This window comes from Lissotriton vulgaris, chromosome 6 (genome assembly GCF_964263255.1).
Source record: "Lissotriton vulgaris chromosome 6, aLisVul1.2, whole genome shotgun sequence".
Lineage (NCBI taxonomy): Eukaryota > Metazoa > Chordata > Amphibia > Caudata > Salamandridae > Lissotriton > Lissotriton vulgaris.
Window position 1 is genome coordinate 1628376424 of NC_141694.1, and position 26990 is coordinate 1628403413.

Consider the following 26990-nt stretch of genomic DNA (forward strand, 5'->3'; position numbering starts at 1 on the left):
ACAGGCTGCGCTAGTTCAGCCGAAACAATGAAGATTGCGGAGCCCACAATGCACTAGGTGGTCACAACGACACCCAGTAGCAGCGACAGTGAAGACATAAAGTGAAGTGGTCACACGTTCAGGCAAGTGTCATGCTTTTCTTGCCATTTTTAAGGCCCATGACACTAGGGTGACCATCATCACCGGCACCGTTTCCACTCATGGGCGTTTAACTTTCAAGTATCTGCTGTGTTAGCTCCATGGAAGAAAACCAACACTACAAAACCCGGCATGCATTAGGTTTTCACATGAAAGCTCAGGATTCTTAAAGATGCCTGTGATGGCATAGAGTGGGGTAAAGGCTCTACGTGGCCTCCCTGCTGTGGCGCTCTGCAGTTCCCATATGCCTGCCCTACTTCCTTGCCTTTAGTGAGAGGTGCACCATGCTGCTCTACGGGCAGAGGGCGCTGTTCCGATCAGCGCAACTGCTGCAAGACCTTTCTCTTGGTTTACTGACCAACTTTCTCAATATCTTCTCTGGATAATAAGCTCCTGTAGGTAATTATTTGCACCAGCTTCCCGAGGCACAGCTGGGATGGCAGGTGTGCTGTTCGGGTTGGAGGCCGCTCGCCCGGAACCTGGTCTCACTGGTGGTGGGGGTCTGCTATTGAGCAGAAGTTGTGAAGAGTGTGAGGGGAATCCAGTACAGGGTGAAATTGTGTGGTGCTAAACTGGTCACAGGTCTTAACCTGTTTTACAAAGGTTGGAAAGAAATATTCAGCACACCCTCATGTTTATCAAAACGTTCAAAGCACAGGCCAATGTAATAGCCTTATATCAAATCTATGGAGCTAACATTCATACACTGATTATTTGACAATATTAGACAATCCAAGTTTTCAAGTCTACAGAAGAAGCAGAGTCCACATCACTGGATTTCTTCAAAGACGTGATTTTTTTTTCTAATGGTGGTAGGTTTAAAAAACAAAACTGCCAACACGTGTTTCGTCTTCGCTTAGACTTTGTCAAGGCAAATGGCGAACTGATTCTTGACTAAATAATACATCCGTCAGGCAGCAGGTAATGTTCTCATAGCACTGCCATAATGATAACCGCAACTTTTCTTTGAAAAGCACCACCTGCTTCTAAAAAGGGAGTAGGGTGATATTCACCCAAAATTGAATTTTCTTGGAACTGATTTCCTTTAAATGACACCTCCTGCTTGTGAAAAAGGTGGGGGTAGCGCGTTATTCACATAGCAATGAAATTTCTTAAAAGTGACCTTAAAATATACATGGTGAACTCAATTGGACTTTTGGAGAGACTGTATGTGGAACCCTGATAAGTTTCCGAACCAAAAGAAAAGCCATTCTCTCCTTTCTTCCGTCGGTCCTGACCATGCAATACGCCTCGGCAATATCACAAATACATACTTTAAAGTGCTTCACACTATAAATATTAATCTAAAGTGATCATTTGATGTGCGGTTCCATCTCCTTGCGAAGGGAACACGATTACCGGTCTTAGCCTGTGACTCAGTGGCAAGCCGGATGGTGGACTTAGTGGGAGGAGCTGGTGATGCAGCGATTAGGTCCTGAGAGAAGGTCTGGAGCAAAGCAAAAACGAAAAATTGCAATATTTAAAAAATAGAGTTAGGCAAGCGGTGCCGAAGCAAAGAAAGGTGCGGCTCGCTAAACTCTGTTTTTCAATATTGTACGTTTTTCGTAAGCAGCGCAGCATATTCCTTCATGTTTAAGAGTGGCGGGGAAAGGAAAGTGCGGCCGCCATTGTTAAAGTTGAAGGCGTGTGCTACTAGTTATGCATAAATGCAGCATCTGTGACAGGAAAGTGATACCTCCTTTAACAAGCCATTACCCAAAGAACAAGACAATAAAGACCATGGGGAACAAAGCCAGGTTGACCAGTATTAGCAGGAACAGGAGAAGAATCACGAAGACTCCGGGTGAGATGAATGACTTCACAGACAGACATGATTAGGATTAGGGCAATGAGGCACAGAAGCAAAAAGAGGAGCATTAACAGACCTGGGACAGGAGTACAGAGCAGTAGACCAGGACTTGAAGGATTCTCAAGACCAGTACGTCCAAGTCAAGGAAGGACCTTGATGATGGGTAGAAAGAGGATTGTGAGCATCAGGGCAAGGGCACAGACCAGGAAAATGAGGAAGAATACCTAGACCAGGAGTGGAGGACAGGAGGAGGATGAGAGCACGGATGACGAGGAAGGAAGAGGGCCAGTGGAATGAGGATTAGTTATCTGAAGGAAAACAAACACAGCCCAAATGAGGACCAGAAGTATGAAGAGGGCAAGGAGGCTCAGGTCAATGTACACCAAGCAAAAGGTCTAGTGCTGGCACTAGTTGGAAAGTCAAGAAGAGGCCTAGGAAGAGGAATATCGAAAGCAGGCGTAAGAGGACAAAAGCAGCACCAGTGGGCTTTTAATGAGGAGGAAAAGGAGTGTGAGGGGTGTACCAGCAGAAGAACGAGGATGCAACCAATGAAATTCTGGGGCAACAAAATATGGAAATGCCCAGAGTTAGGGTCACCACCTCCGAGTAGTCTTAGTCTTCTTGGTTGCAAACGCTCTTTAGATACTTCCCACATCCTCTTCAACCCACTGGAAAAAACACCTAAGCCACGCAGCCTGTTTTTGACTTTCCCATGCACTGTTCCATAGCTGAGTTGAAAGGGAACTGTGGGGGACAAAAGGTGCACCGAAGCTGCAGTTATGCATTTTCAGTCTCAGGAAGGAAATGTCCTTTGATAAGGCTCCACTCCTGCCTGATCACCCTTAGTGACCTTATTCATGTCACCCATCACCATCTGCGCCTTTGATTCCTCCTTCAGTCTGCCAGCAGGAATATATAGCAAGCATTCTGCTAAAGCAATAGTGGGGAGAATAGAAAGTCTTGTTTGTCGTAGGATTACAAGGGTCTTCATTTGACAAGAACGCAGCTTTCAAAATCTGAATTTTCATTTTATAATTTAGTGCATTTTGTAACTTTTAGTTCAGGAGCTAACAATTAATGGAATTTAACATACCTGACAACAATAAATTGTAAAAGAAAAGCTGAAGATTGGGTAATTAGTTCCTAAGCGACAAGAAATCTAATGGCGACCTTAGTCTGACAGAGTCAATGCCCTTTCTCCAACCTACACACTAATTTAAGAATTAGATTACAGACCGTGCGATTTAAACCCATTCCTGTGTTTTAAAAAAAGCACTCACGATAAACAAGCTGTTTAACACGTTTTTTGTATAATGGTATTCCAGCCATTTATCAATTTTGCATTCATTTCGTTATTAATTGCTACTCGCAGAGAAGCGCTTCAAAGCCTTGTCAGGAGTAATAAGGGCTATACAAATGTAATTATTTTTAGGATTGTCTGCTTACTTTGCTTGAGATAGTGCTGATGGGAATTTCCCTGGGATTCATAGACTTGGGTTGACAGTCACTGGACTGCAACAGCCATTACACATACACCCTGTGCCCCTTTACAAAGTCAAATCCACAGATATGCTGAGACGTAAGCCACTGAACTTTCACACCCACAGAGCAGCTCCATCTCAGCAGCGCCTCCATGATGGGTGAGAAGACCACCAAGATTACCTGTTCCACTCTGAAGTAAACGACAGGGGCGGCCCTAAAGTTTGACATAGGGCTTCAAAGGTGGTTGGCTTTACATCCGTTGCAATCCCGCCTTTTCTCACACTCCTTACATGGCAGGCAAACAAGAATTCTGTATGTTCTCACAGCATTGCTTTATGAATGATCAGTGTATGGCTGCAGATAAAGATGCTTCGAGGCAAAATAGGCATTACTTAGAAAATATACCCTAATCCAAGATGACTATTTCAGTTATTACGAGAAGGTACTTTGGGATGTGTGCATCCTGACGTACCGTACATGGCTTCCACCCGATATTTCGCAAATACTAACCGTTCCAAAATGGCCGCTGTTCATGTGTATTAAAAGAAAAGGCCAGGGGGTGTCAAGTGAGTTTTTTTCAGTGGCTGTAGCAGTGGCAGGTGAAGGTTGTATTTCTGAATTAGCTGTTGTCACTGGGCACGATGGACGAGAACTCCCCAGCAGAACCAAAGAGGTCAACGCTGAGTTGCAGTTCCATGCTGGCAGCAGAAGGCGCAGTTCACAGCTCAGGTGCAAGCATAGGGGGGGGGGGGGGGGCCTAGAGGGATAGTTGGAGTGCTCAATAAGTGTGCCCCAGAGCTGTGCTGCCCACAAAACGTGCCACATGCTGGCTTCAGCTGTCAGTGTGATTTGTAGTTGTGGATCAGAATGGGAGTTCTGTTCTGTGGGACAGTAATGTGGATGACTATGGGTAAACTAGCCTCCTTTTATAGAATAAGAAGAGAAAGGCAAAATTGTGTACATAAACCACTGGTTTTAATAGATCGGGTGCAACTTACCATTTTCTTCCAGAAACTGTCCTATCATTGTGAGATTTCCTAATTTAGGATGCTTTCTCTACTCTTTGAGTTTGACACTTAGAATTTAGAGAGAATTTAGTGACTAAAACTGGTTTCTGTTATTATTTATGATTCTGTATCTTAGCCTAATTTTGATTTTAGTCTATTTGGAGATGTGAATGGGGATGGTTGTTTCTAGCCACTAGATGGCGACAGTCTCTCTGCTATTCTCAAGTCCTATTAGGGGAAAGGAGAACACCTTCTACTCATCTTGCTCTTTAAAAGACAAGAGGTTGGGGAGAGGTTCACTCTTTGCTTCCATCCCATCATCTGTGAACAAGAGTATCGTCAGCTCAGACCTCTCGAAATGTGGTTAGAGGCTGTTCACATGTAGAATCCTCAAATGGTTCCTAGGAGTCTGCATGCCCACCAGGTAGGTGACATCACTCCTGCGCTCCTTCACCTCAAATGTCCCAGATCAGTGGTCTTGTACATCACAGGGCTGTAACTGCCATCACCCACACTTTCTGGCCAGGCTGAAACTCAGTCAGTGGTATTCTGGTCATACCAATATTTCATTTCTTCCTGGCTAGCTTCCAGGTTCTCCTGAGCGAGTTTCTGGAAGCTGAATCGAAGTCCTGTGCACACGTGTTGAGTCTGATGGGGTTCCGGTGTCAGAACCGAATGTTTGTAACAATGTTCATTGGTAAATAATGGAGATCAACATTCAATTTTCATGTGAAAAAGAGTTTGTATTTCAATTTGGTCAGTACAAGAAAACAAACCAGCCGACACGTGTTTCGTCACACTGTCTCACAGATGTGACTCTTCAGGGCTGTCGGTTTGTGGAATGAACCGCTTGGACTGGTGTAGAATCACCAAGTTTGCGGCAAGTAAAATTTTTCTAAAGACGGTAAGTGAGGAATAATCGGATCCCCTGATGTCCCAAGTGCAGACACGGGCAACTTAGATCGGATAAATCCAAGTTGAGTGAGACATGTTCTCCCGGATGCTCAATGGCGGTCGCGTCAAACGTGTTTCCGGATACGTAAGCTGGCTGGCTGGGTCCGGGAGCTTGTTTCCTTCCCAGTGTAAGAATTGGCTTTTGTAGTTTGGTTTGCCCTGTTCCCATCATGCACTGGGACAGGAACAGACTAATTTGCATACAGCCAGGTTCTGAAACTGGGATGGTGCAGTGAGCTAAAAAACGGTGTTGGATCTAGCCCTGATCTCTTGACTGGGTGAGAGCTTTCTGCTTAATTCAGAGACTCTGTCCCTCACCACCCCTTGTTGTAAATATTTTTGTCCACCCTAAGCGTGGAAGGGTATTCTCAGATGTGAGACCCTTGCTCATTGCACCATCAGGATTCAAGCAAACCGGGCCGAAGACGGCTGTAATGCCACACCCGGGAGCTTGTTTCCTTCCCAGTGTAAGAATTGGCTTTTGTAGTTTGGTTTGCCCTGTTCCCATCATGCACTGGGACAGAAACAGACTAATTTGCATACAGCCAGGTTCTGAAACTGGGATGGTGCAGTGAGCTAAAAAACGGTGTTGGATCTAGCCCCGATCTCTTGACTGGGTGAGAGCTTTCTGCTTAATTCAGAGACTCTGTCCCTCACCACCCCTTGTTGTAAATATTTGGGTCCGGAAGACCAGCATGTAACTAAATACATCCTGGGGTGGCTTCCTAGGATCTTACTCCCAGCCCTCCTTTATCAAACTGAGAGGTTCTCTCATGGGATACCCATACAGAAGTTCAAAAGGGCTTAAGCCAACTTCCTTAAGTAGTATCTCCCTGTAGGCAAAAGAAGGCATGGTAAGAGGATGTCCCACTTATGCCTCATCGGTTCTGAGAGACCCATAATTATGCCCTTCATGTTATGGTTGAACCTTTCAACCAACCCATGCTTTGGGGATGGTAAGGGGTGGTGAACTTGCAGTTAACACTACACGCCTTCCACATGGCCTTTATGTTCAAAGACATGAGGTTGGTACCTCGGTCGGACACCATCTTCTTGGGGAAACGCATACAGGTAAAGAACCCCTGGCAACAGTAGGCGCAGTAACCGTCCTGGGATAGATAGTTTCCAGGTAGCGGGTGGCATGGTCCCCCAAGACTAGGATGCACCTGTTTCCCATGGTTGTCTTGGGATCCAGAGGCCCCACAATATCAGTGCCTACTTGCTCAAAAGGGGTGCTTTTGACAGGACCTGTAGAACGTCTCTGAGCACTTTTTCCATTGGGGGGCAATAAAAGTGGGTGACCAGCTTGTCAATGGCTTTGTCCTGCCTCAAATGACCTGCCAAAGGCACATCATGAACCAAACGCAGTAGAAAGGCTCTTAAGCACTGGGGTGCTACCAGCAGACGGACTGAGCAACCTTAGGCTCGCTATACAGGAGTTAATTTTCCCAGTAGATCAGGTGACATCTTGAGGCGTTACCAGCTGCTTCCTCAGCCTGTTTCGGAAGACCCATAAGAGTAGGGCACTCTTTCTGTGCTGCGCTGAATTCCTCCCAGGTGGGGCCTCCTTCCTGCTGCCAATGGTTCAGCTCAGGCAGGTCCCCCAGTTCAGTCATATCTTCCCCTGTAGGTTCCAGGGAGTCTTCCTCTGGTTCAGCCTCCTAGAATGTGGGATTTTCAGAAATGGGTTTCCCACGCCTCTCGTACCTTCTTACCCTGGCAAGAACCTTGGCCACTGTTTAAGACTCTAGGTTCTTCTGATCACCCTCTTGGGCTGCCATGGACCGTGTGGCCAGACACATCCATTATGGCAATCCCGACATTTCCAAGTGTGACCTGAGCCAGCATCCTTCCAGGATATATGGTCCAAGTCCATGCCTAACAGACAGCCAACTGGCATGGATGGACTTACAGCTATCCTCAGGGAACCAGAGACCCCCCCCCCCTCCCCCCCACTCAAAGGGAATCTGAGCTGCCATACACTGGCACTCACTGTTATCTACAGCAACTACTTGGTGGACCACATTAGAGACTACCTGCTCCTCAGACACCACCGGACTGTAGTCCTACTGGCTGCTGTGTCTCAGATCCTCCACCCACCACCCATTGATGGTCACCCTCTGTCTGTACATCTTAGTGTTATCAGGCAGGAGTGTTCTCTGGAACACTTCACCCTTACACAGGGAGACCAAGGTCATCTCCGCTGGCTCCCCACCACTAAGTAGGACTAACTCCTGCCCAATCGCTACACTCACAATCTCCTGTGACTGCCCACCAGTGGGAAGCTGTGCCTGCTTGGGACACTTGTGATCCCCCTTGAAATGCCTTTCATGATTACATGCAAAACACCTATGGGGTCTTTTTCTTGCAGACTTCCTGCTAGGAACCAACTCTTCTCAACAGGGGTTGGGAATCCTTACCCTGGGAACTAATTTGAGGCCTTTTAGAGAACTACTTATACCTATGGGTTTTATCTCCCCCTCCCTTCTTCTGTTGAAGCCCCTGCCCACTTTTGGATGAGCCTCCCACCTACATCCTCTTGTGGACTCTGGTGCTGAGCTAACAGTCTGCCTCCTGAGCAATCTTCCTGGGGTCAGGAGGCTTACTGTCAATCAAGTACTGGCGCAGCTCTGGAGAACAGACTAGTCAAGTATGCTCATACAATCAAATTGTACATCCTGTAAAAATCTGTTACCTCACTACCCTTCACCCAACCATCCAGTGCTCGAGAGAAAGAATACATTCAAGCTGTGTTTGTGAATCAAGCCTAATCTTCCTTATTACTTGTTCCTGTCTCTGGAGTAAGACCATATCTCTTGACCAGTGCCGCCTTCATGTTGGAGGAGATGAGATGCTCCGCTGTACCTAAGGCCAACTGGGTGTCCCTCCACTTCAAAGTGCTTCATCAAATCTGCCCCCCAATCTTTATCAGGGACCCTGCTCATGTGTAAAGCTGCCTCATAGCCCTGAAACCCATGTCATCCTCCTTGGTATAATAATTCACTAAACCCTTGGGTTTAGTGAATGATTCCCCTCAGACTGCACTGAGCATATGCACCTTCCCCTCAGACTGCACTGAGCATATGCTACCCCCATCTGTGCTGGAACCACCTCTCTTGGCTGATCCAGCTCTGTTGTACCACAAAACCACCATGCAGGCACTGTTCCTCCATATCCACAATAGCATTCTCAATCTGTGTGTGTGCTCACCAGCCTCCCTTGCTGCCAGCCAGGCCCTCAGTGCCTTTTGCAGCTTCTCCTTTCTAGTGAAGTATTTAAAAGGGCATTTGGAGTCCTTGCAGTACTTTTTGACCCTAGGCACTGTGTATGTCTCCAACCTCTCCTGCTCAAATACCAAATCTGCCGGTACAGCTGTTGGCTCTCCAAACTGAGACATCATTGTGACGAAATCTAAAAAGTTGCAGAAACTGAGAAAATCGTAAATAGTATGCTGGGGTGTTACTGTCTGCAATATAGAAGTAGTGTACACCAATCATCACTATGTAATGCAGAAATACAAGATCTGTCCTCACTGCTGATCACCATTTGAAATGGGGTTTCTTTGTGTGGGTTCGCACCCAGTCCAAGTAGGGACCGTCATTGTAGGCCAAGTATGTTGGTTACACTCTCGGAATAACCCGTGCTCACTCCCTCGTTAGCTTGGCAAGAGCAGTCAGGCTTATCTCAGAGGCAATGTGTAAAGGACATTCACATGCCACGTGCCATACAAAACACACAAACACACTTTAGAAAAAAAAACATTAATGCACAAGACCAAAACAACAAAAATCCAACATTCACAACTCAAGATCTGAGTTACAAAGATTAGCAGGTATAGCACTTATAAACACAACTCCAACTGGGGCTTCTGCGACTTGGTTGACTAAGTCAATTCTCTCCGTATATTGCAGTTCGCGATGGAGCGCTGGATGATGACTGAGTCGTACAGACCCTGGTTACAGTACCTTTGTAACGATGACAAAACAAAGATGTTGCAAGGCGTCGAGAAAGTGAGGAGTCACTGAGACCGGTGCGGCATCAGTTCCCCACTGTCAGTGCATCACTGACGCAAGTAAGGTGGTGGTTCCTGCAGGGTGTAGGGTCGTTGAGCCAATGACTCCTTGGTCATTGCAAGGCACAAGGGAGGTGATTCAGCATTGGTGGTGAGGCATCGGTTCTGCTGGCAGTGCGGGGTTGGTGAAATATCGAGAGTCAAGCCATGCAGTGTCGATGTCACAGCACGGGGCCACCGGTGCGGTGGCACAGTTGCAGTCGTGCGCCACGGACTTCAGTGGCGCGCTACTCAGGACTCACTCTGTGGCAGTTCTTCGGAGGCACAGCAACGGTGTCGGGCCTGTGTTGTAAGTTGTGGGCCCTGCGTGGAGCAGAGACCATGGCTCCGGTGCAGGCAGCTGTGCGGTATGAGGGAGTGGCGCCGGCTCCAAAGTTACACTCTTAAGTCGATGCGTTGGTTTCTTTATTTTTATTTTATTAATTTTAAAAGTTTTATGTAGCGCTTGCTAGACCCGGAGGTTACAGAGCGCTTTACATGAGCATCAGATCACAGTTACAGGTTACACCTTTACAAAGGTTAATCAGTTATCAGAGCATGGCAACATAGTTACTTGTATGGTCGAGATAAACAATAAGCACAAATACGTAAGAGGAATAGCTGGCACGTTGAAAGATTCAGTGGAGGGGAAAGGAGCTGGGGAAGTAGACAGGTAATGAAGGCGGAAAAGAGGAGGGGAGGGTGAAGGACACCGCATGGAAAGAGGAGGGGAAGGGCAAAGGGGAACACAAACCGGTAGACGAGTCGAAGCAACGTCCAAAGTCCAGTAAGCTGTGATCCCAGGGGAAGTGGTATCACTTCCCTATCTCAATTGCGGGAGGCTCCCTTTACGCAGTGGACTCTCTTAGAGGACACTCTGAGTCTCCAAGGCCTACATTCTGGACCCTTCCCCAAAAAGGGGAGAGGGAGTGCGTTGGTAAGGGGGTGCCATACCATACATCAGCTGTGAGTGGCCCCCTTGGCGCAGTGGACTCTCTTAGCGGGTTCGCTGAGACTCTAGAGTATAAATATTATATCTTTCCCTGACAAGGGGAGAAGGAGTGCTTAGTCAAAGGGCACAAAGGATAGGGGGCTAGGCAGACTAGCAAGCAAGATGAGAGATTCGTGGGAGAGGGGATAGGAGCTAGGCAGGTAGACAAAGAGAGAAAGAGTACTGAATGGGAACACATTTAATTAATGTGTTATTATATAGCGCTGGCTAGACCCAAGGGAATCGGAGCGCCTTACATGAGGAACAATAATGTTGCAATTTACATCAATTAAAAGTTAAATAAGTATCAAGAAAAGCATTTAAAGAACATAGGGAACAAGGTGAATCGAGCAAGGAAGGGTAAGGGGATAGGGTAAAGGGGTAGGCGGAAGATAGGATGTAGAGACGAACACGCAAACATCGTCACATGCACAGACAAGCACACACAAATGCGCTCACTCTCTCATACACGCAGACACGCACAAGCACAAGCACACATCAAAAACACAGGCACACATACAATCACATGCTCCAGAACAAAAATACCCAAGGACGTACACACAAAATACATGCACACACACCCCATCACACGCACAGACATGCACAAGCACACACAAATGTGCGTGCACTCTCCTACGCGAACAGAGGGCGCGTACAAGTACGCATACAGAAACATCCACACACAAGCACACATACAATCCCATGTTCAAATACAAAGACACTCAAATACATGCACTCACCATCATACGCACAGATGTAAGCACACATACAGAAACATCTGCTCGCACAAACACAACCACACATAGAATCACATGCTCTAATACAAAAACACCCAAATACATGTCCACACCATCACACGCACAGACATGCACAAGCACACAGGAATGTGAACATAGTCTTTCATATACGCACAGGCGCTCGCACACGTGTTTCCGCACACACCCCCTCATACACGCACAGACGCACACACAAAAGCACTCCCATGATACATTTCTCCAGGACTGCTTCAGCATTGATGGTAGGTTTGGCCAGACTAATGAAAGAAGGCTACTTGTACACAGAGGAAATGGTTGAGGCCAACAAGATGGAGGGCCCAGAGTAAGAGTCACAGCAACTGTGGCATAAAATGTCAGCCCCCAGATCAGCACATCCTGATTCTAGAACACTGCAAACTTGCTTCCAAGGGCCCAGTTCCTGAAGTTGGCCCCACTTGGCAGAGTAGGGCTCTCAGCCAGAAAACCCAGGTGCTGCAGCTGAGATCTTTAATGACCCTGAGACTTCAAACAGGAGTGAAGCTCAACTCAAGCTCTCTTGAAGAACCTGAGAAAGCAGGGTGTAGAAAGCAAAGTCAAGTCCTTTCACTTCCAGGACAGAAGTAGCAAGCTGCAGGCAACAAAGCAAAGCAAACAGCAAAGTGGTAGTCCCTCCTGACAGCAACATGGCTCTTCTTCCTGACAGAAAGTCATACAGAAGTGTTTCAAGTAATACGGGGACAGGTCCAGTACTCTGCCTTTGAAGTAGGCAATCTTCAAATAAAAGTATTTGTATTACACAAGACCCTGCCTTTCCCTGACCTGGCTCTAGAGACACTACAGGGGGTGGAAACCTCTTTGTCTGAGGACAGGCACAGCCCTATTCCGGTGTCCATGTCCGCTCCTCTCACTTCTCTAGCTGCGGAAGACACCTCAGCCTGGTAATGGGCCATCAGGATATGCCGGGCACACCAACTCCCTGTGTGTGACTTTCTAGAGTGGATGCACAAACAGCCCACCTGTCATCCTGACCCAGGTGTGTATTCAGAGACAGGCAGAGGCCCAGAATGGTAAAAGTAAGAAAATGTCAACTTTCTAGAAGTGCCATTTTCAGACCTGCAATTTAAAAGCCAACTTCACTAAAATATGTATTTTTAAATTGAGAGTCCAGAGACTCTAAGCTCCAATGTTGTGTCTGCTCCCTATTGCAGATGCCCTTGTAAGATGTCCAATGCTACGGAAGAGATAGGCCTTGCTGTAGTGAAAACGAAATTAGATGTATTTCACTACCAGAACATGTAAAACACAACAGTACATGTCCTACCCTTTAAATACATTGCACCCTGCGGCTACCTTGGGCCTACCTTAGGAGTGCCTGACCTTTAGTAACAGGGAAGGTTTGGGCCTGGCAAGTTGCTAGCACCACGCTAGAAGAAGCCAGGTCTAACCCAGACTATTAAAATGGCGTTCCCTTTAATTTGGGACTGTAATCTGAGCTTGTGTTCGAAACATTAGAGCTAAAATGACACTTTTCTCGCCAGTGGCGAAAAGAAAGATGTAGGACCCGCCTATAAAATGTGGCGAGGGCTCCCCAAAACTGTCTCAATGCAAAGAAGCTCCTATGCTTTGAGTTGATGGGGGTTCCCAAAATACCCTCTCTGTCCCACTGCACTAGCATCTGTTAAGTCCCTGGGTCTCGTTCCGCGCTCATCCTTTGTTAGACAGCATCGAGAAATAAATGATGTATTTATCCAAGATGTCCAGGGCGTAGTAGGGGTGAGTTCATAAAACATTTCGGCTGCTTCTTCGGAATCAATCAATCAATCAATAAAAACTTTATTTCGGTTTAGTTTGCAAACCATAAAAGTACAATATACAGCATCCATAGTTCATTGAAAAGAAAACAGAAAAAGTCATTATCAAGATACAATGGTACAAAATTAGCAGCAATTTATATCAATACGTAATGCTTCTTCGGTACCCCGGCTGTGGCAACCATATTTTGTTCCCTGTTTACCTTGTGCCTCTTCCAGATGATATGCAAAGTGCTTCGAGGTCCACCCGAGGCACATGATGCCCTGAGGTCCCCAAGGATCCCCTTTCTTCCAAGGATGCATCTGTGAAAGTGTAACTCTATGGCATTCCATTAGTATTCTGTTACGTGCATCAAACTATCTTTCTGGGAACAGTGTGATGGAATGAGAACTTGCACAGAAGGGACAGTCAGGGCGCGAATATAAACTAATTCAAATATACGTACCAGTAAAGCCCCCCCCCCCCATTTCTTATTTTGTGGTGGTGCGCCGCTTGTCTGCTATACGTAAACAAACGTATGATTTTCCCTCCCATTCTCTGTGCTTTGGCAATGGTATGAGTTCCCTCGCCCCCTTGCTTGTCTTTTTGACCCAGGGGTGGGTTCACAGGTCTTTATAGAGATTAATGTATCTTTCATGGAGCACTGCATTGTTCATCAGTGGCGCCGAATTGCATGATCTTCTGCTATTGTACAGTGCTCCCGATATCTAAATGCCCATATTGTTCTTTCTCTGCATTGGTGACTGAAATGTAGGTCCCTGCACTCAACGCGCAGAGCATGCTCACATTCGCCCAGCAAATGTAATATAAGCGTCTCCCTGTTTGAAAGACCGCCTTGCTGCTCTGTTAGTCTAAACTATATTTCACGCCTGAAAGGCTTCAGTTATAACGTTGGCTGGTCTCTCTAAATGTTTTCCGAGACAGAATCTTGCCGAAGTAACGTTGAAACTAGCTGTCAAAATAACAGGGGCATCCAGTGAGATTTACCGCAATTAATTCTGTTTATCATTTTTACAGATTCTAGGCCAAAATCGGACAGTTTTTCGTTTAAGGCATACTTGGGGAGATCATGCGACTTTAATTTAGTGTGACTTGCCTGCGTGTATTTTTAAGTGCTCAAAGGGAATTCACATTTGATTATTTGCACCATTGTGCACTGCATAAAATATTCATGAAAGTGTCACTTTTCCATAGGTGGCACTCCAGGGCAACAAGGGGGACTTTGGGCAAACTTTGCAATTTAAAAGTACGGCTTCTGAGTGGCAGCTTGGAAGGGAAGCATATGCTACTGTGGACGAATGCCCTGCAGCGGGTGACAAATGCGTTCAGCGCCAGCAAGGAGCGACGCGGCTACCCGCGCGGCGCTGCCAAGAAAGCTTGTCCTTATTGTGCCGTTCCTCAGTTGCGTCTTCTCCCACTTTCAGTTTTTCAGTCATATCTGTTTTTAATCGGGTGGTTTCATAAAGTAAACTGTTCTGTTTTGGTTCAGAGGCTTTGGTGACCTTGCAGAGACGTGATTTCTTTTGTTGGCTGTGCCTGAAATTAGGCACAGCCCTCCTCGTTACATCCCATCGTCTCGGTACCACACTGATATTTTCAAGGTGTATTGTGGTAGTGGCAGTGTGTGTTTGTGTGTGGGCAGGGGGCAGGGGGCGGGTGGAGGGCAGACATCTCATCTGTCAGACAAAGCTGAAGGGAAGCACAGTGACTCTGATAATGTTTCCTCACGCTGTTAAAAACAAATTAAAAAAGGTTCAATTGCCCATCGCTTCTAGCCGTAGTGGGCGCGCATTTAGTCCAGTTGATTGGAAAAAGACCAGGCTGCGCAGGTGTTCATTCTAATTAACAGTGTACACGTCCCTTTTCCTGTCTTGAGTATATAATTCCGTCTTAAAAGTGACTGGGCTTAGAAAAATGCATCACTTCTGTTTTTTATGTTTTTGTTTTTTTATTTTTGTAGGAACCATTGAAGTCATGAAAACTCTACACGAGCTTGGTATAGAACCAGATGTAGATACTTACACAGACTACGTGATAAACGTCTTTGATGATGCACAATCTGCCCGTAGACTGCTACAGGTAGGTTTATGTTTTTACTGGAACGAAAGAGCTTGAGAAAGACGACGATTTTGCTCATTAGCTTCTGTTCATATTATAAAACCTGAATGTTCCCGCCCTCTTTTTTTTATTTTTTTTTTTACACTTGATTGCTAGAACCTCTCGAATCACGAGCAGATCATTTTACCCGCAGTGTATGTTTCTTCGTAATCGTCTTCAGGATTTTCCTTTGATTCATCTGTCCAGATTTCTCCTAATACCTTGGGGAAAGACCAGCGCTCAGGTCCATTCCGAGCCGTAGAAGACCTTACCAGCGTCGTCCTCCCATTTCTCTTTAAGGGAGTCGAAGGAGCAGATAAAATAAGGCAAGAGAACTTTGTAAAACCAAGTGACATGTCTGCACCGAGCCCCCATTGTGTAGAAGGCCTGGACCAAGGAGTGTCTCGGGCGTAGTGTCTGCGATTGATCAAATACAGTAGAGAATGAGTTATTTGCACCGTAAGTAAAATATTGTCCTCTGTGCAATGCAAACTGGTCCATGAGGTCCTCAAACCTGAGGAGGCATCCATCCTCTAATTAGGCACCCAGGGCATCAATATGGTGCGGTGCCAGTGCGTCAAGTTATCCTGGCTGAGGTGGCCGTAGAGGTTCGACATACCCCAAAGGGGGAAGGTGGGAGTATAAGGGAGGGTGCTACTAGTTTGGCACACGGCCCGGGCAAATGGCCATAGTGCATACATGGAGCAGTTGGGGGAGGTGGCCTAGACACAGGAGGCCAGCGATAAGGAGCTCATCAGGCCTGAGCTGTGACCATTCTGCACATGTCTCCTCAATGAAAAGTCCTACCATCCAACCACTGAGCCACACTAGCTTGAGAGAAAGGAAGTAGAGTTCAAAGCCCAGGGCCCCCAATTCATCCCTGCCATTTGGAAGGCGCAGCTTGATAAGCGCCACTCTTCGACCTGTATGCCAGAAGAGCTCAATGAATAAATAAAATAAAAATAAATAAAATGAATCCAAGGATGCGGAGTACTTTTGGAGGAGTGTGACAGGTACATTAGTAAAATAATAGAAAAGGCGAGGGAGGATGTTTCACCCAATCGGAGCTAGGAGCAGTGTCTCCCAAAACTGCCCTTGGGATGTCAGGGAGGTAACGGCTTTCGTAAGGTTACCATCCAGCAAGTCTTGATCAGAGTGAAATATCCTGATACCCAAGTAACGAAAAGAGGTACTCGCCCAATGGAAGGAATTCTAACCTAGCGACAGGTCAGACTCGGACTCGGGGACAGCGAGAGCAAGCGGGTAAGCGTAGGATTTTGCTCAGTTCACATGCAGGCCAGGTGTCATAAACGAGATATCTGAGGTAAACCAGGACATCATCAGCATAGAGTGAGATCGCATGAAGCCAGTCTTGCAACGGTATACCTCAACCTGGGGCCGGAAGTAAAGCAAGCTGATGATTCAGACAACTCATCACTCAATCAATCAACAGCATTTGTAAAGTGCAACACTGTCACCCCGAGGGGTATCTGGGCACTGTATCTCTGTCGAAGAGCCAGGTCTGGAGTATCTTTCTGAAGTCTGCCAGCAAAGGGGTTGTATGGAGCTGGAGGGGAAGGTCGTTTCAGATCTTGGCAGAGATGTAGGAGCAGAAGCGCCCATCGCCACGGCTGCGACTGATGCGTGGGGTGGGGTGCAGGTGTCTAGTGGGTTGGTGGAAGTTAAGTTGATGGTGGATTTAGGCAGGTCCTAAGCCATAGAGGTCTTTTTAGGTATGTGTGATGATCTTGAACTGGCATCTCTTCTGGACAGGGAGCCAGTGGAGGACTCTCAGGTAGAGGGCGATGTGGGTTCGTTTGGGGAGGTCCAGAATCAGTCTGACTGTGGTGTTCTGTATGTTCTGGAGTCTTAAGGAGCTGGGTGGAGATGTCAGCATAGAGTGCTTTATCGTAGTCGAGGCCACTGGTGACAAGGGCCTGGTTGGGATCCATGTGATGATCCTGCAGAGCATGCAAAGTGTGTGGAAGCAGTAGGAGGTGACTGTGTGTTGACTTGTTATCAGTTTGCTGTCAAGGATGATGCCGAGGTTGCGTGCATGGTCGATCGGTGTGGGTGTAGGTCCAGGTATGCAGGCCATCAGCTGTGGTGCCAATCAGAGGTGTTCTTTCTGACGATCAGTAATTCTGTTTTGTCGTAGTTGAGTTGGAGCTATTTGGCTACACTGGTCATGGTGTTGTAAAAGTTGGCATTGGAGGGATCCACAGCGAGCGAGAGAATCAGTTGAGTTTTGCCAAAACCAAAATGCTAGAGAACAGTGAGGAGGAAATCCCACAGCTCGAGGAGAAAATCTCACCGCTGGATTCAGATGCCTTGCTGAAGTCGAGGCTAAAGGTCTTTGTACAAAGCCAGACCTGGGGAGCTTCTTCCATAAATCTGTAGAGCCGGTGAAGATTAAGTGTTATCTTGCTGGGGATAAATCTGTTCTGATCGGAGTGAATCAGATCGGGGAGTAAGGGCAGGGTCTGAGTATTCAGGATTTTCCAGAGGATCATGTAATCTGTGTTGATAATGACAATCGGCCTATATGATGTCAGGTCCTTCGGTGGGGAGCCCTGATTTGGGATTGTCACAAGCAATGCCTCTTGGAGCGACAGAGGTAGGAAGCCATCCATCAAGTCTGCTTCGTAGAGCTCTGCTAACTTGGGAACAAAGATTGTGTAGTAGGTGTGGTAAAAATTGAGTGGTAGGCCCGCCGCAAGGTCTTTGATGGCGTCTTTTACTGCTGGTGCACGATCGGGCGAGAGGCAGCTGGTAAGCACAAGAAAGAAAGGTCGGCGAGGAAGTTGTCTGCACAAATCCATTGGGGATCAGGGTCTTCCGCATAGAAATGACAATAAATGTCTAGAACCTCTGCAAGGATTACCTTTTGACAGTACAGCATCACTCTAGTGGGGTCACACAGAGTGGCGGTGGGTATGTAAGTGGTGTCCCGGGGTTGGGGGGCAACCAGGCCAGGAGCCTGCAGGCCTTGCTGCTCTTTGAGTACATGTGAGTTGTATAATCAGTGTAGTTCAGATGCCTAACTCTCTCCGAGAGGGCGGCTTAGTTGGCGCCAGATTTAGAGAGAGCCCTCAGGAAAGAGGAGTTCAGGACAACTTGGCGCTCAAGGTGGGTACAAGCATCTTAAGCTCTCAAGAGGTTGTCCTCAAGGACCCTATGGACTGTTGCCATATTGCGAATAGAGTGGAGGCGGACCACTGTTTTAAGGGCGTCCCTTTCAATAAGTCTCAAGCTTGTTTTTTTCCCACTCAGTTTTATATAGTGCAAACTTGACCCGAAGGTATCCGGTATCAGAGCGCTTTACATGAGCACCAGTTACGTTACATAAGGACACATTCATTATTTTTTTTTTTTAACTTCTTTTTATGAAACAGTAGTCACCTTGAGTAATCATAATCTTATTAATAATATTCATAAGTTGGGTTACATACAATTTCAATGGCATACAGATTCTATTTTACAAAAACAAGCCATGATATTAGTGATTCCTATAGATACCAGCTGTCCGGTCTCCCCGTCCCTTCCCACCTAACTAGTCTATACCCCATATAGTCTTCCCACCGTTGCCAAATTTTCTCCCATTTCTTGGGGCATCCCCGGCTTTTCTAGATTGTTTTTTTCCACCGCGCAGCACTAATCCATATCTTTTTCCCACTAGGTGACTTTAGGCGGCTGAGTCGCCCCGCCCATGCCCCAGCAATGTTCCTCTTGGCAACCATTGCGGCCACCTGTAGCCATATTGGACACATTCATTTTTGTTAGGCACTGGGAGATTAAGTGATTTGCCCAAAATCACAGGATGTTGAGTGTCGTTGCCGAGACTCAAACCTAGTTCCTCAGATTTGAGATTGACAGCCCTAGCTGTTCGGGCACATCCTCTCCCTTTGAATGCGATGAATGCGCATTGGTGCCAAGATATTCCTGTACGGCGGAAGTCGGAGAGAAGTGGATTGGGGGTCCTCGAACTTGGGCCCTTGCAAGTGCCAAATGGGAATGGGGTTAGGGTTGGGCTGCCTAAGTCAGCAATGTGATAACACATCCATGGTCAGAAATGGAGCGGCCTACGTAACTGGAGGAAGCAAGTTAAAGCACAGGTGAGCTGAGCAAACTGTGCTCTCAAGTGGCACAAGCCAGCTGTGTGGGACAGAGAAGTAGTAGAGCTGGAGAGCCAGTTTGTGGTGGTGCCAGACATCAAGGAGAGACCAGTGGATGAACCAGGCGATTATAGCTTTGGCATTGCCTATGTGTGAGGGCCTGATGGAGAGGGTGATGGAACCTCTCAAGACTGACATCTAGGACAGCATTAAAGTTACCACTAGTGACCCATGGGAGATCTGCCCATTGGGAAAGGGTAAGCAAGAGGTTTACTAAGAATGCTGGGTGATCAACATTTGGGGTGTTGAGGGAATCAACCATCCAGGGAGCCCTCTAGGAAGACATGTCTACCCTTGGGGTTTATCACAGTGGTCTGGGTGTAATTGGATGGCCGGTTAAACCCAGATCAGAGACCCATGAGCGAATGTAGAACGTTGAGGAGAAGATTTGTTCATGACACCTCTTTTGAAGTCAGGGTACCTCGGGGGCTGTGATATGGGTCTCTCGAAGAAGCACAAAATTGGCATTTTTACATTTTAGAACTTAATAAATCTTATAGTGCTGACTAGTTGTGTGTATACCTGGAATGTTTCCAGGGCAGTAGGGTATACGGTTTTACTCGCGGGGCAGGCATGTGAGATGGAGGAAGGAGATTTTCAACCCCCTGCCATTGCAAGCAGGGGAAGCTGGGGTTACGTAGCTGCATTAGGGGAACAGTAATGATGATAAGGAGAAGTCAGTGGGACAGCAATGATCATGGTGGTAGGCATAAGGGCAATCTCGGAGGTTAGGGTGACCCAGGGCTCGCAAAGTGAAGGTGGGCCATGGGTGGTTAGGGCATGCAGGGCATGTAAGTACAAAGCAAGTAAGACGAGGCCGAAGAGGAGCCGAATTGCAGGACTAGGAAAAGCTAGGGTCATCCGGGGGAAGGAGAGGGAGGCAGAGCACCCAGTGATATAGAAGGCACAATCAGTGACTTTATCAACCATTCTGCTGTCTCGGAGGGGTGGTCCCTAAAGGTGGTGAACCAGAAAGATGTAATGGACCCAGCACTGAAGAAACATAATCATCTTCCAACGTGGTTGGCATAGCTGAGAGCAGTTCTGAGCTAGAGTCACCTAAGGCCGCTGTTGTGTCCAGAGCGCCTACTTGTCATCTCTGGTCTACAGTAGGAGCAGGTCCTGACGGATGTGACTGAGGTTGAGGGTGGTGGTGAGCCGTGCGGTTTGAGGGTCTGTAGTGGAGTTAGTCCACATGAGAGGGTGCTCCTCTGCCCAGTCTCAGGCCTCTGTAGGGTCAGTGACAAACAGGGTGTTGCGATCAGTCAACATTCTAAGTTTAGCCGGGAGGGTGAGGGGAGTATTTGACATCTCTGTTCCAAAGTTTCCTCTTCACCTCCATAATGTTAAACCACCAGGATTTAGTCTGGCAAGATCAGGATCTGATGATGCTCATATTCAATGTGCTTGCGGCAGTCTAGCCAACAAAGGCCATGAGGGTACACCTGGAGACGAATGCTTAGATGGAATGTGGTGCACCCTTTCAGTGGAAAAGAAGGGAGGACATTTTCGATGCTGGTGTTATGGATTTAATCCATTGTTTTAGGAAGTCCACAGCGTTGGATTCCTCTGTCCCTTCTTGGAGACCAACCGCCCGAAGATTGTTTCTGCGGGAGTGGTCCTCTGCTCTACTGTCAAGGAACAGGACTTTCTGTGGCAAATCCAAGAACTGACGTTGATGGTTCTGAGTAGTTGGGTGAAGGTAGTGTTGTTTCCTGTCTGTGAGGGTGACAAACTTTGCAAGCGTTTGCTTGTAGGTACTCAGCAGCCCAGCGTCTATTACAATGGTGTCAAGTTTATCTTCCAGTGCTATGTGTCGATGGCCTTGAATATCGGCTCCAACAGGTTAGCAGCCTGGCCTTTGATGGCCCCGCCCAAGAGGCTGCGATACCTGACCTAAGGGGGAATGATCAGAGTTGGTTGTGTGGAAATTCCCCATAGCAAGCCACAGGCTGGTTGGAGAACCTGAGTCCCGAAGTTGCAGAGGGAGTGGGGGCCTGCTCCAAAAGGGGGCCTCTCCAGCAGTCGCAGGCATATGGAGGCCCTGGTTGCCCTAAAACAGAGTTCTTCAAACGTTTTGATGAGGAGACCCCCATGTCAAACTTTTTAGGCTTAAGAACCCCCTTCTGACAAAAAAATTCTAGAACCTTCTACTCCTCATCATCGACATCTATCGAAGGTCAGTGAGCTTAGGTGTGTAGTCAAAGGTTTAGCTAATAATAAATGGCCTAATTTATGAGGTATTGGCGAAGGGCAGCGCTGCATGTCTTCTAGCGGCGCTGCCCTACGCCAGTTTGAAAGAGTAGGAATGCACTGTGTTTATGAAATACAGTGCATTCCTGTCCTTTCCCGTTGCATTGACGCACAAATTGCTGCGTAGCACCAACATAGGGAGGATTGTTTTTGTACAGGAAGGGGAGCCTTTTTTCACATAAACTTTCCCAAGAGGCGTTTTCCTCTTTCCTGGTGAGCTACAGAACGCAGCACACATGGACAGAGGAAACAACAAGGAAAAATGAAAACATTTCACCTCGTTACGCCTCCGCTGGTGAGGCATCTGTTTTTGAGCTGCCCCAGGTTTACTTGATTTTGTAAATGTGGGGCAGCATCAATCCCATAGGTGTTGCATGGGAACTCCACGCAAAGCCCATGGAACATCTCCTTCACGCAGAGTACGGCAATAGTGACCAGTGCTGCTATGTCTTATTCTATATCTATGAGGCCATGCAGGGTAACTTTGCATCGCCTCATAGGTATGGTTGAGAATCTTGCGTAGCTGGAGCATCAAAAAGTGATGCTCTGGCTATGCAAGCCTCATAAATAGTCCCCAAAATATTCTGTACGTTTTTTTGGTCTTTCACCATCAGGTATCTACATATAAAATAATGGGCAGCATAATGAAAAATAAATTTAAAAAGTTGCTACTCCGTGAGGAATTGCACTGTAGTGTATTATGGAACCTCTATTAGTTAATGCACTGCAGAGGTCTATGTGTATGTAACCAGAAAGCCACATAATTAAGTCTTGATTGGTGCAGTGGAGAATAGTGACGTGCATTTTTAGTACTACGAGGTCAGAGCCTATGTCAGAAGGTACTGTGAAAGTAAGTCATTATTTTATACTTGCATTACACACAGTGTAAGATACAGTGCTGCAAAACGTGCAAATAGTTTTACAATAAAATGGTGCTTCCAAAATGTAGATTTTAGTAATACCAGAGCATATGTAATGCACATTTTTATTTTTACATAACTATGCCTGCAGCACCTCTTTAGGGGTACTAAGGCCTGTGTAAATGCTGTTAAAATTAAAAGCAAGCCCTTCACAGCCCACTTGTTAGCTCTTTGCACTACCACTCAAAAAACAAATCTTTGTCATCACAAAGCTTGAAGTGATTTGATCAATTAAAGCAGAACCCCTACCAAGCACCCTTTACACTTGAAGATTAACTGATAGGCACATTTGCATTTCTTTTAGGCAAGCAGAAACCTTGGCACAAAAGCTTTTCACAGCCCTAGACACTCAGTTGTTAAAACTTCAGCTGATAACAATTTAAATTAGCCGTCCCAGGACTGCTGTCTTTTTCCAACACAAAAGCAAACGTTTAGGATTGCAGGCACAAGTGAAGCTGGGGAATATGAGACCCCCTTCCCAAGACTTCCCGGCCCCCCTGGGGGATGCGCCCCACAGATAGACCTCTGCCCTAAAAGGATGCGCAATGGAGGTGGTCATGGAGAACATCCATCCTCCGAGATGGGTTTCAGGGCAGCGTTGCTCGTGGCTCAGGTGCAGGGTCCTCTAGAGTGGAGGAGAGTTGACGCAGCTCTTGGAGGTGGGCCAAGGGAGAGTCCCCTAGGAATGGTATGGAGCAGCAGAGTAGGAACACCCACCTCTGTAGCTCTCGGTCGGCTCAGTCGAGGGTAGGAGGGGGCACTCTTCCCATATGGTAAAGCAGTCCTCTGTGCATGGCTGTCAGACGCTCTGGGAGGAGGGGTGGGGGGACAGGGCTACCCGTTTTGTTCAGCTGGGTCCTAAAGGGCCAATGTGGGAGCCAATTGGAAGGAGGTCAAGCGCCTTACTTAAAGTTGTCGGCCACCATGGGGTAGGATGCCAAGGTGATGGCTGGCTCAACAGGTCCATGCTAGTTTTAGTTTCAGAGTGAAATGAATGAAATGAATGAAATGAAAAGGGATTTATATAGCGCGTGGCTGCCCAGGAGCGTTCCAGCGCTGAGATTGCAATTAACAACTGAGAAGAGAAAACAGAGGGGTAGAAGCGGGGAGTTGAAGTTATTGCGGGAAAAGGTAGGTCTTAAGTAGCTTCCGGAATTTCATGTAGTTTGGTTCAGCGCGCAGCTGGGTTGGCAGGGAATTCCATAGTGTTGCTGCTGTGACCGAAAAGCGTCGCCCTCCAGTGCGGGCCTTCTTGACTCTGTGGACAGTGGCCAGGTTACCTTGGGAGGAACGCAGAGACCTGTTAGGTTTATATGGGTAGAGCATGGTCTTAAGCATGGGAGGCCCTTGGTCTTGCAAAGCTCTGTAAGTAGTACATAGGGCCTTGAATTTGATCCTTTCACGGATCGGTAGCCAATGGAGAGCCTTTAGGGCTGGTTTAGCTCTCCGAGGGGTGCCTGTCAGAAGCCTTGCTGCAGTGTTTTGTGTTCGCTGAAGAATATGAATAGTGGGTTTGGTCGTTGCAGGCCACCGACGGAATGAGCCCTCCGTAGAGAGTAATTTGCAGTTGGAGGCAGGAAATGCATTGGCTGCACACATGAGGCTAGGACCAGGAGGCCTGTGGGCTGTGGGGGGCGGGTGGGAGTGGGAGAGTGGGGGGTCGTGTGCTGGCAGCATGGCGCCCAAGCCACAAGAAAAAGTACTGGAAGGGAATATCACTTTAGGTTTAAAGTATTTTATTAGAAAGGCACAGCAGCATACGAAAACAATCATACAAAGAGGCGGCGGTGCGCCAGGAGGCGTCTCAGGAATAATGTGCTATTGTCCCAGCCCTGAGAGGCTGCCTCAACATCCTGCGCCGTGCATGGAAATGTGCAAAAGAAACGAAGGAGCATTGCCTCAAATTCCCGTACCTTCCCCTGAATAAACTATACTCCCCAACAAACCCCCCCCCCCCCCTCCACCCACCATGTCCAGTGCTGCGTAGTATGGAAGTAAAGTGTCATCCCTGTCATCCTTCCCGTCCCTGACCTCGCTAGTGGGGCCACAATCCTCCCTCCTCAATGGGACAGTGCATTACAACGGAGGCGTTAGCCTCATCAGTCTTAGATATCTCGGGCATGTAATCTCCCTAAATTCTGTGGCCAGTAGCGTGTGAAAGGGTTGCCATAGCTCCTTAAAGCAAGTCACATCCCCCGCTAGTGTGAGCGACAGCTTTTCCATCCCCAGAACGTGCCACAGCCTGTGCAGCCAACCTGTGTGAGAAGGAATGGCAGGTGTGCGCCAGTGTATCAGTATGTTCTGAACCGCTGAGCCCAGCATGATAGCAATCTGCCGTTCCTTCCTAGATTTCAGCGGGTACATCAAGCCATTTGGGAGACCCAGCAGGGAGTACGCTGGAAATCGGGGCAGTTCAATCTCAAAGCATGCATCAATCTCATCTATCACAGCTGACCAGTAGGCTTGCAATACCGGACAGTCCCAGAGGATGTGCGTCAGCGTGCCAGTCTGCCCACAATTTCGCCAGCATTTGTCACTTATGAGCCGGTTCATCTCGTGTAATCGTTCCGGGGTGTGATACCAATAGGTGGAAACCTTGGTGAAGGTTTCCGTGAGGCCCACATGATAGGCGGAATGTCTTGCCCTGTATGAAATATGTTCCCATTCCTTATGGCTAAGTGTCCTCCCCAGCTCTCTGTTCCAGCGTTCCCGACCAGGAATATGGTAATGGGAAGACGGGAGCTGGAGCATCCTATAGAGGTCAGTTATGAGTTTGGCGTCCGAAGTGCGAGTCACCAGCCATCTTTCATACGGCAGAAGCTGTCTGTCCGCAGACTCTCTAACCTGTGGCTGCAAGGCCCAGTGTCGGACCTGCCAGTACCTCAAGCGGTCCGTCTCGGTCATCTGATAATTGTCTTTAAAGCTCTGAAAGGGGATAACCCCCCTCATCGGCATACATGTGGAAAAGTGCTCTGCAGCCCTTTTCCCTCCAGTGTGAGAAGGCCCCTGGCTCCGTCCCCGGAGTAAAGTCTGGATTGTCCATAATAGGTGTGATCGGCGAGGGGAATGTGGTGAGATTGAAGGCGCGATAGGTAGTGTCCCATACTCTCAGCGGCACCCGCATTATGTAAGACGCATAGAGATTCGGGGGGCGGTGTGACCTGCGAAGGAACGGTATTTCCTGTAAAGGGCGCCCAGCTACTGCTTGATCCTGGAAGAGCCAATGTTTATCGGACTCCCACCTACTCCATTCCACCAAGTATCGCAATTGGGACGCCTGGAAGTATTTGCGGAGATCGTGGACCCCCAGTCCCCCGGACTCCGGTGCCAGAGTCGTAAGGGCGCGGCGCATTCGGGGCTTACGGCCCTGCCAAACAAAGCGGGACACTTCAGTTTGCATCAGTTGAATCCAGCCCTTAGGGGGCTGTAGAGGCAGCGCTCGGAATAAGTATAGAATTTGGGGTAAAACTGTCATTTTGATCGCTGCAACCCTGCCAAGCCAGGAAATCGTCCCTTTGTTCCATCTCCCCAGTTCTTCCTTTACCTTCCTGCCCATTGCCTCGTAGTTGATGGAAACCATTGCTTGCAACGTTGGGGCCAGCGCAATCCCCAAGTATTGCACCTGATCCCGCGACCACTGCAGGGGAAAGAGCCTCTGTAGGTCAACCCTCGTCGCCAGTGTCAGGGATACGTCCAGAGCTGTAGACTTCTCCACATTCATCCGAAAGCCAGCTACACTCTCGAAAACCTTAAGCTCAGCCATACATGCGGGCAAAGCCCGCCTCGGGTTCTCCAATGTGAAAATCACATCGTCCGCGTAAAGGCTTATTGCGTGTGTGTAACCACCCATTCGTACCCCAGTCACGTCCGTATTCTGCCGCACTCGTTGAGCAAAGGGCTCCATGTAGAGCGCGAAGAGGAGGGGGGAGAGGGGGCAACCTTGTCTCGTTCCGCGTTCGATATCGAACAGCCGGGAACCACAGCCGTTCACTCGCACAGTCGCAGATGGGAATTTATAGCAGTTGAACACCATGTTCCGAAATTTCTCTTTCATTCCCAACTTTGCCATCACTCGTTCGAGATAGGGCCAGTGCACCCGGTCAAACGCTTTCTCAGCGTCCACCGAAAGCAGCATCCTCTCCCCCGGAATACGCGAGGCCTTTTCCAAGATGTGCACTATCATTTTAGTGTTGTCCACAGTTTGCCTTCCAGGCACAAAGCCAGATTGGTTCGGTTCAATCAAGCCGGGGAGGTACTGTGCTAATCTCGTCGCTAGGATCCCCGTGTAGATTTTCAGATCTACATTTAGTAAGGAGATCGGTCTATACGAGCTGCATTGCTTCCTGTCTTTACCCGGTTTGGGAATAACCGACACGGTCGCCTGCAGGAGGTCAGGAGGGATAGCCCCTGGGTCAGAGAAAGAGTTAAATAGCCTGGTCATGATAGGGGCCAATGTCGCGCTGAACGTTCTGTAGAAGAGGGTAGTGTAACCATCCGGGCCCGGGGCCTTACCTAATTTAAGTCTGGAAATCGCTGCTATCACCT

General features: G+C 47.8%; 1 protein-coding gene across 1 annotated transcript in view; it reads left to right on the top strand.

Moving 5' to 3' along the window:
* LRPPRC (leucine rich pentatricopeptide repeat containing) overlaps positions 1–26990 on the top strand; it is a 675215-nt gene that overhangs the window by 128923 nt on the left and 519302 nt on the right. The window contains exon 12 of the mRNA XM_086927797.1: positions 14961–15079. Coding sequence (XP_086783923.1) covers positions 14961–15079 — 119 coding nt within the window. The remainder of the gene's footprint in view (positions 1–14960; positions 15080–26990) is intronic.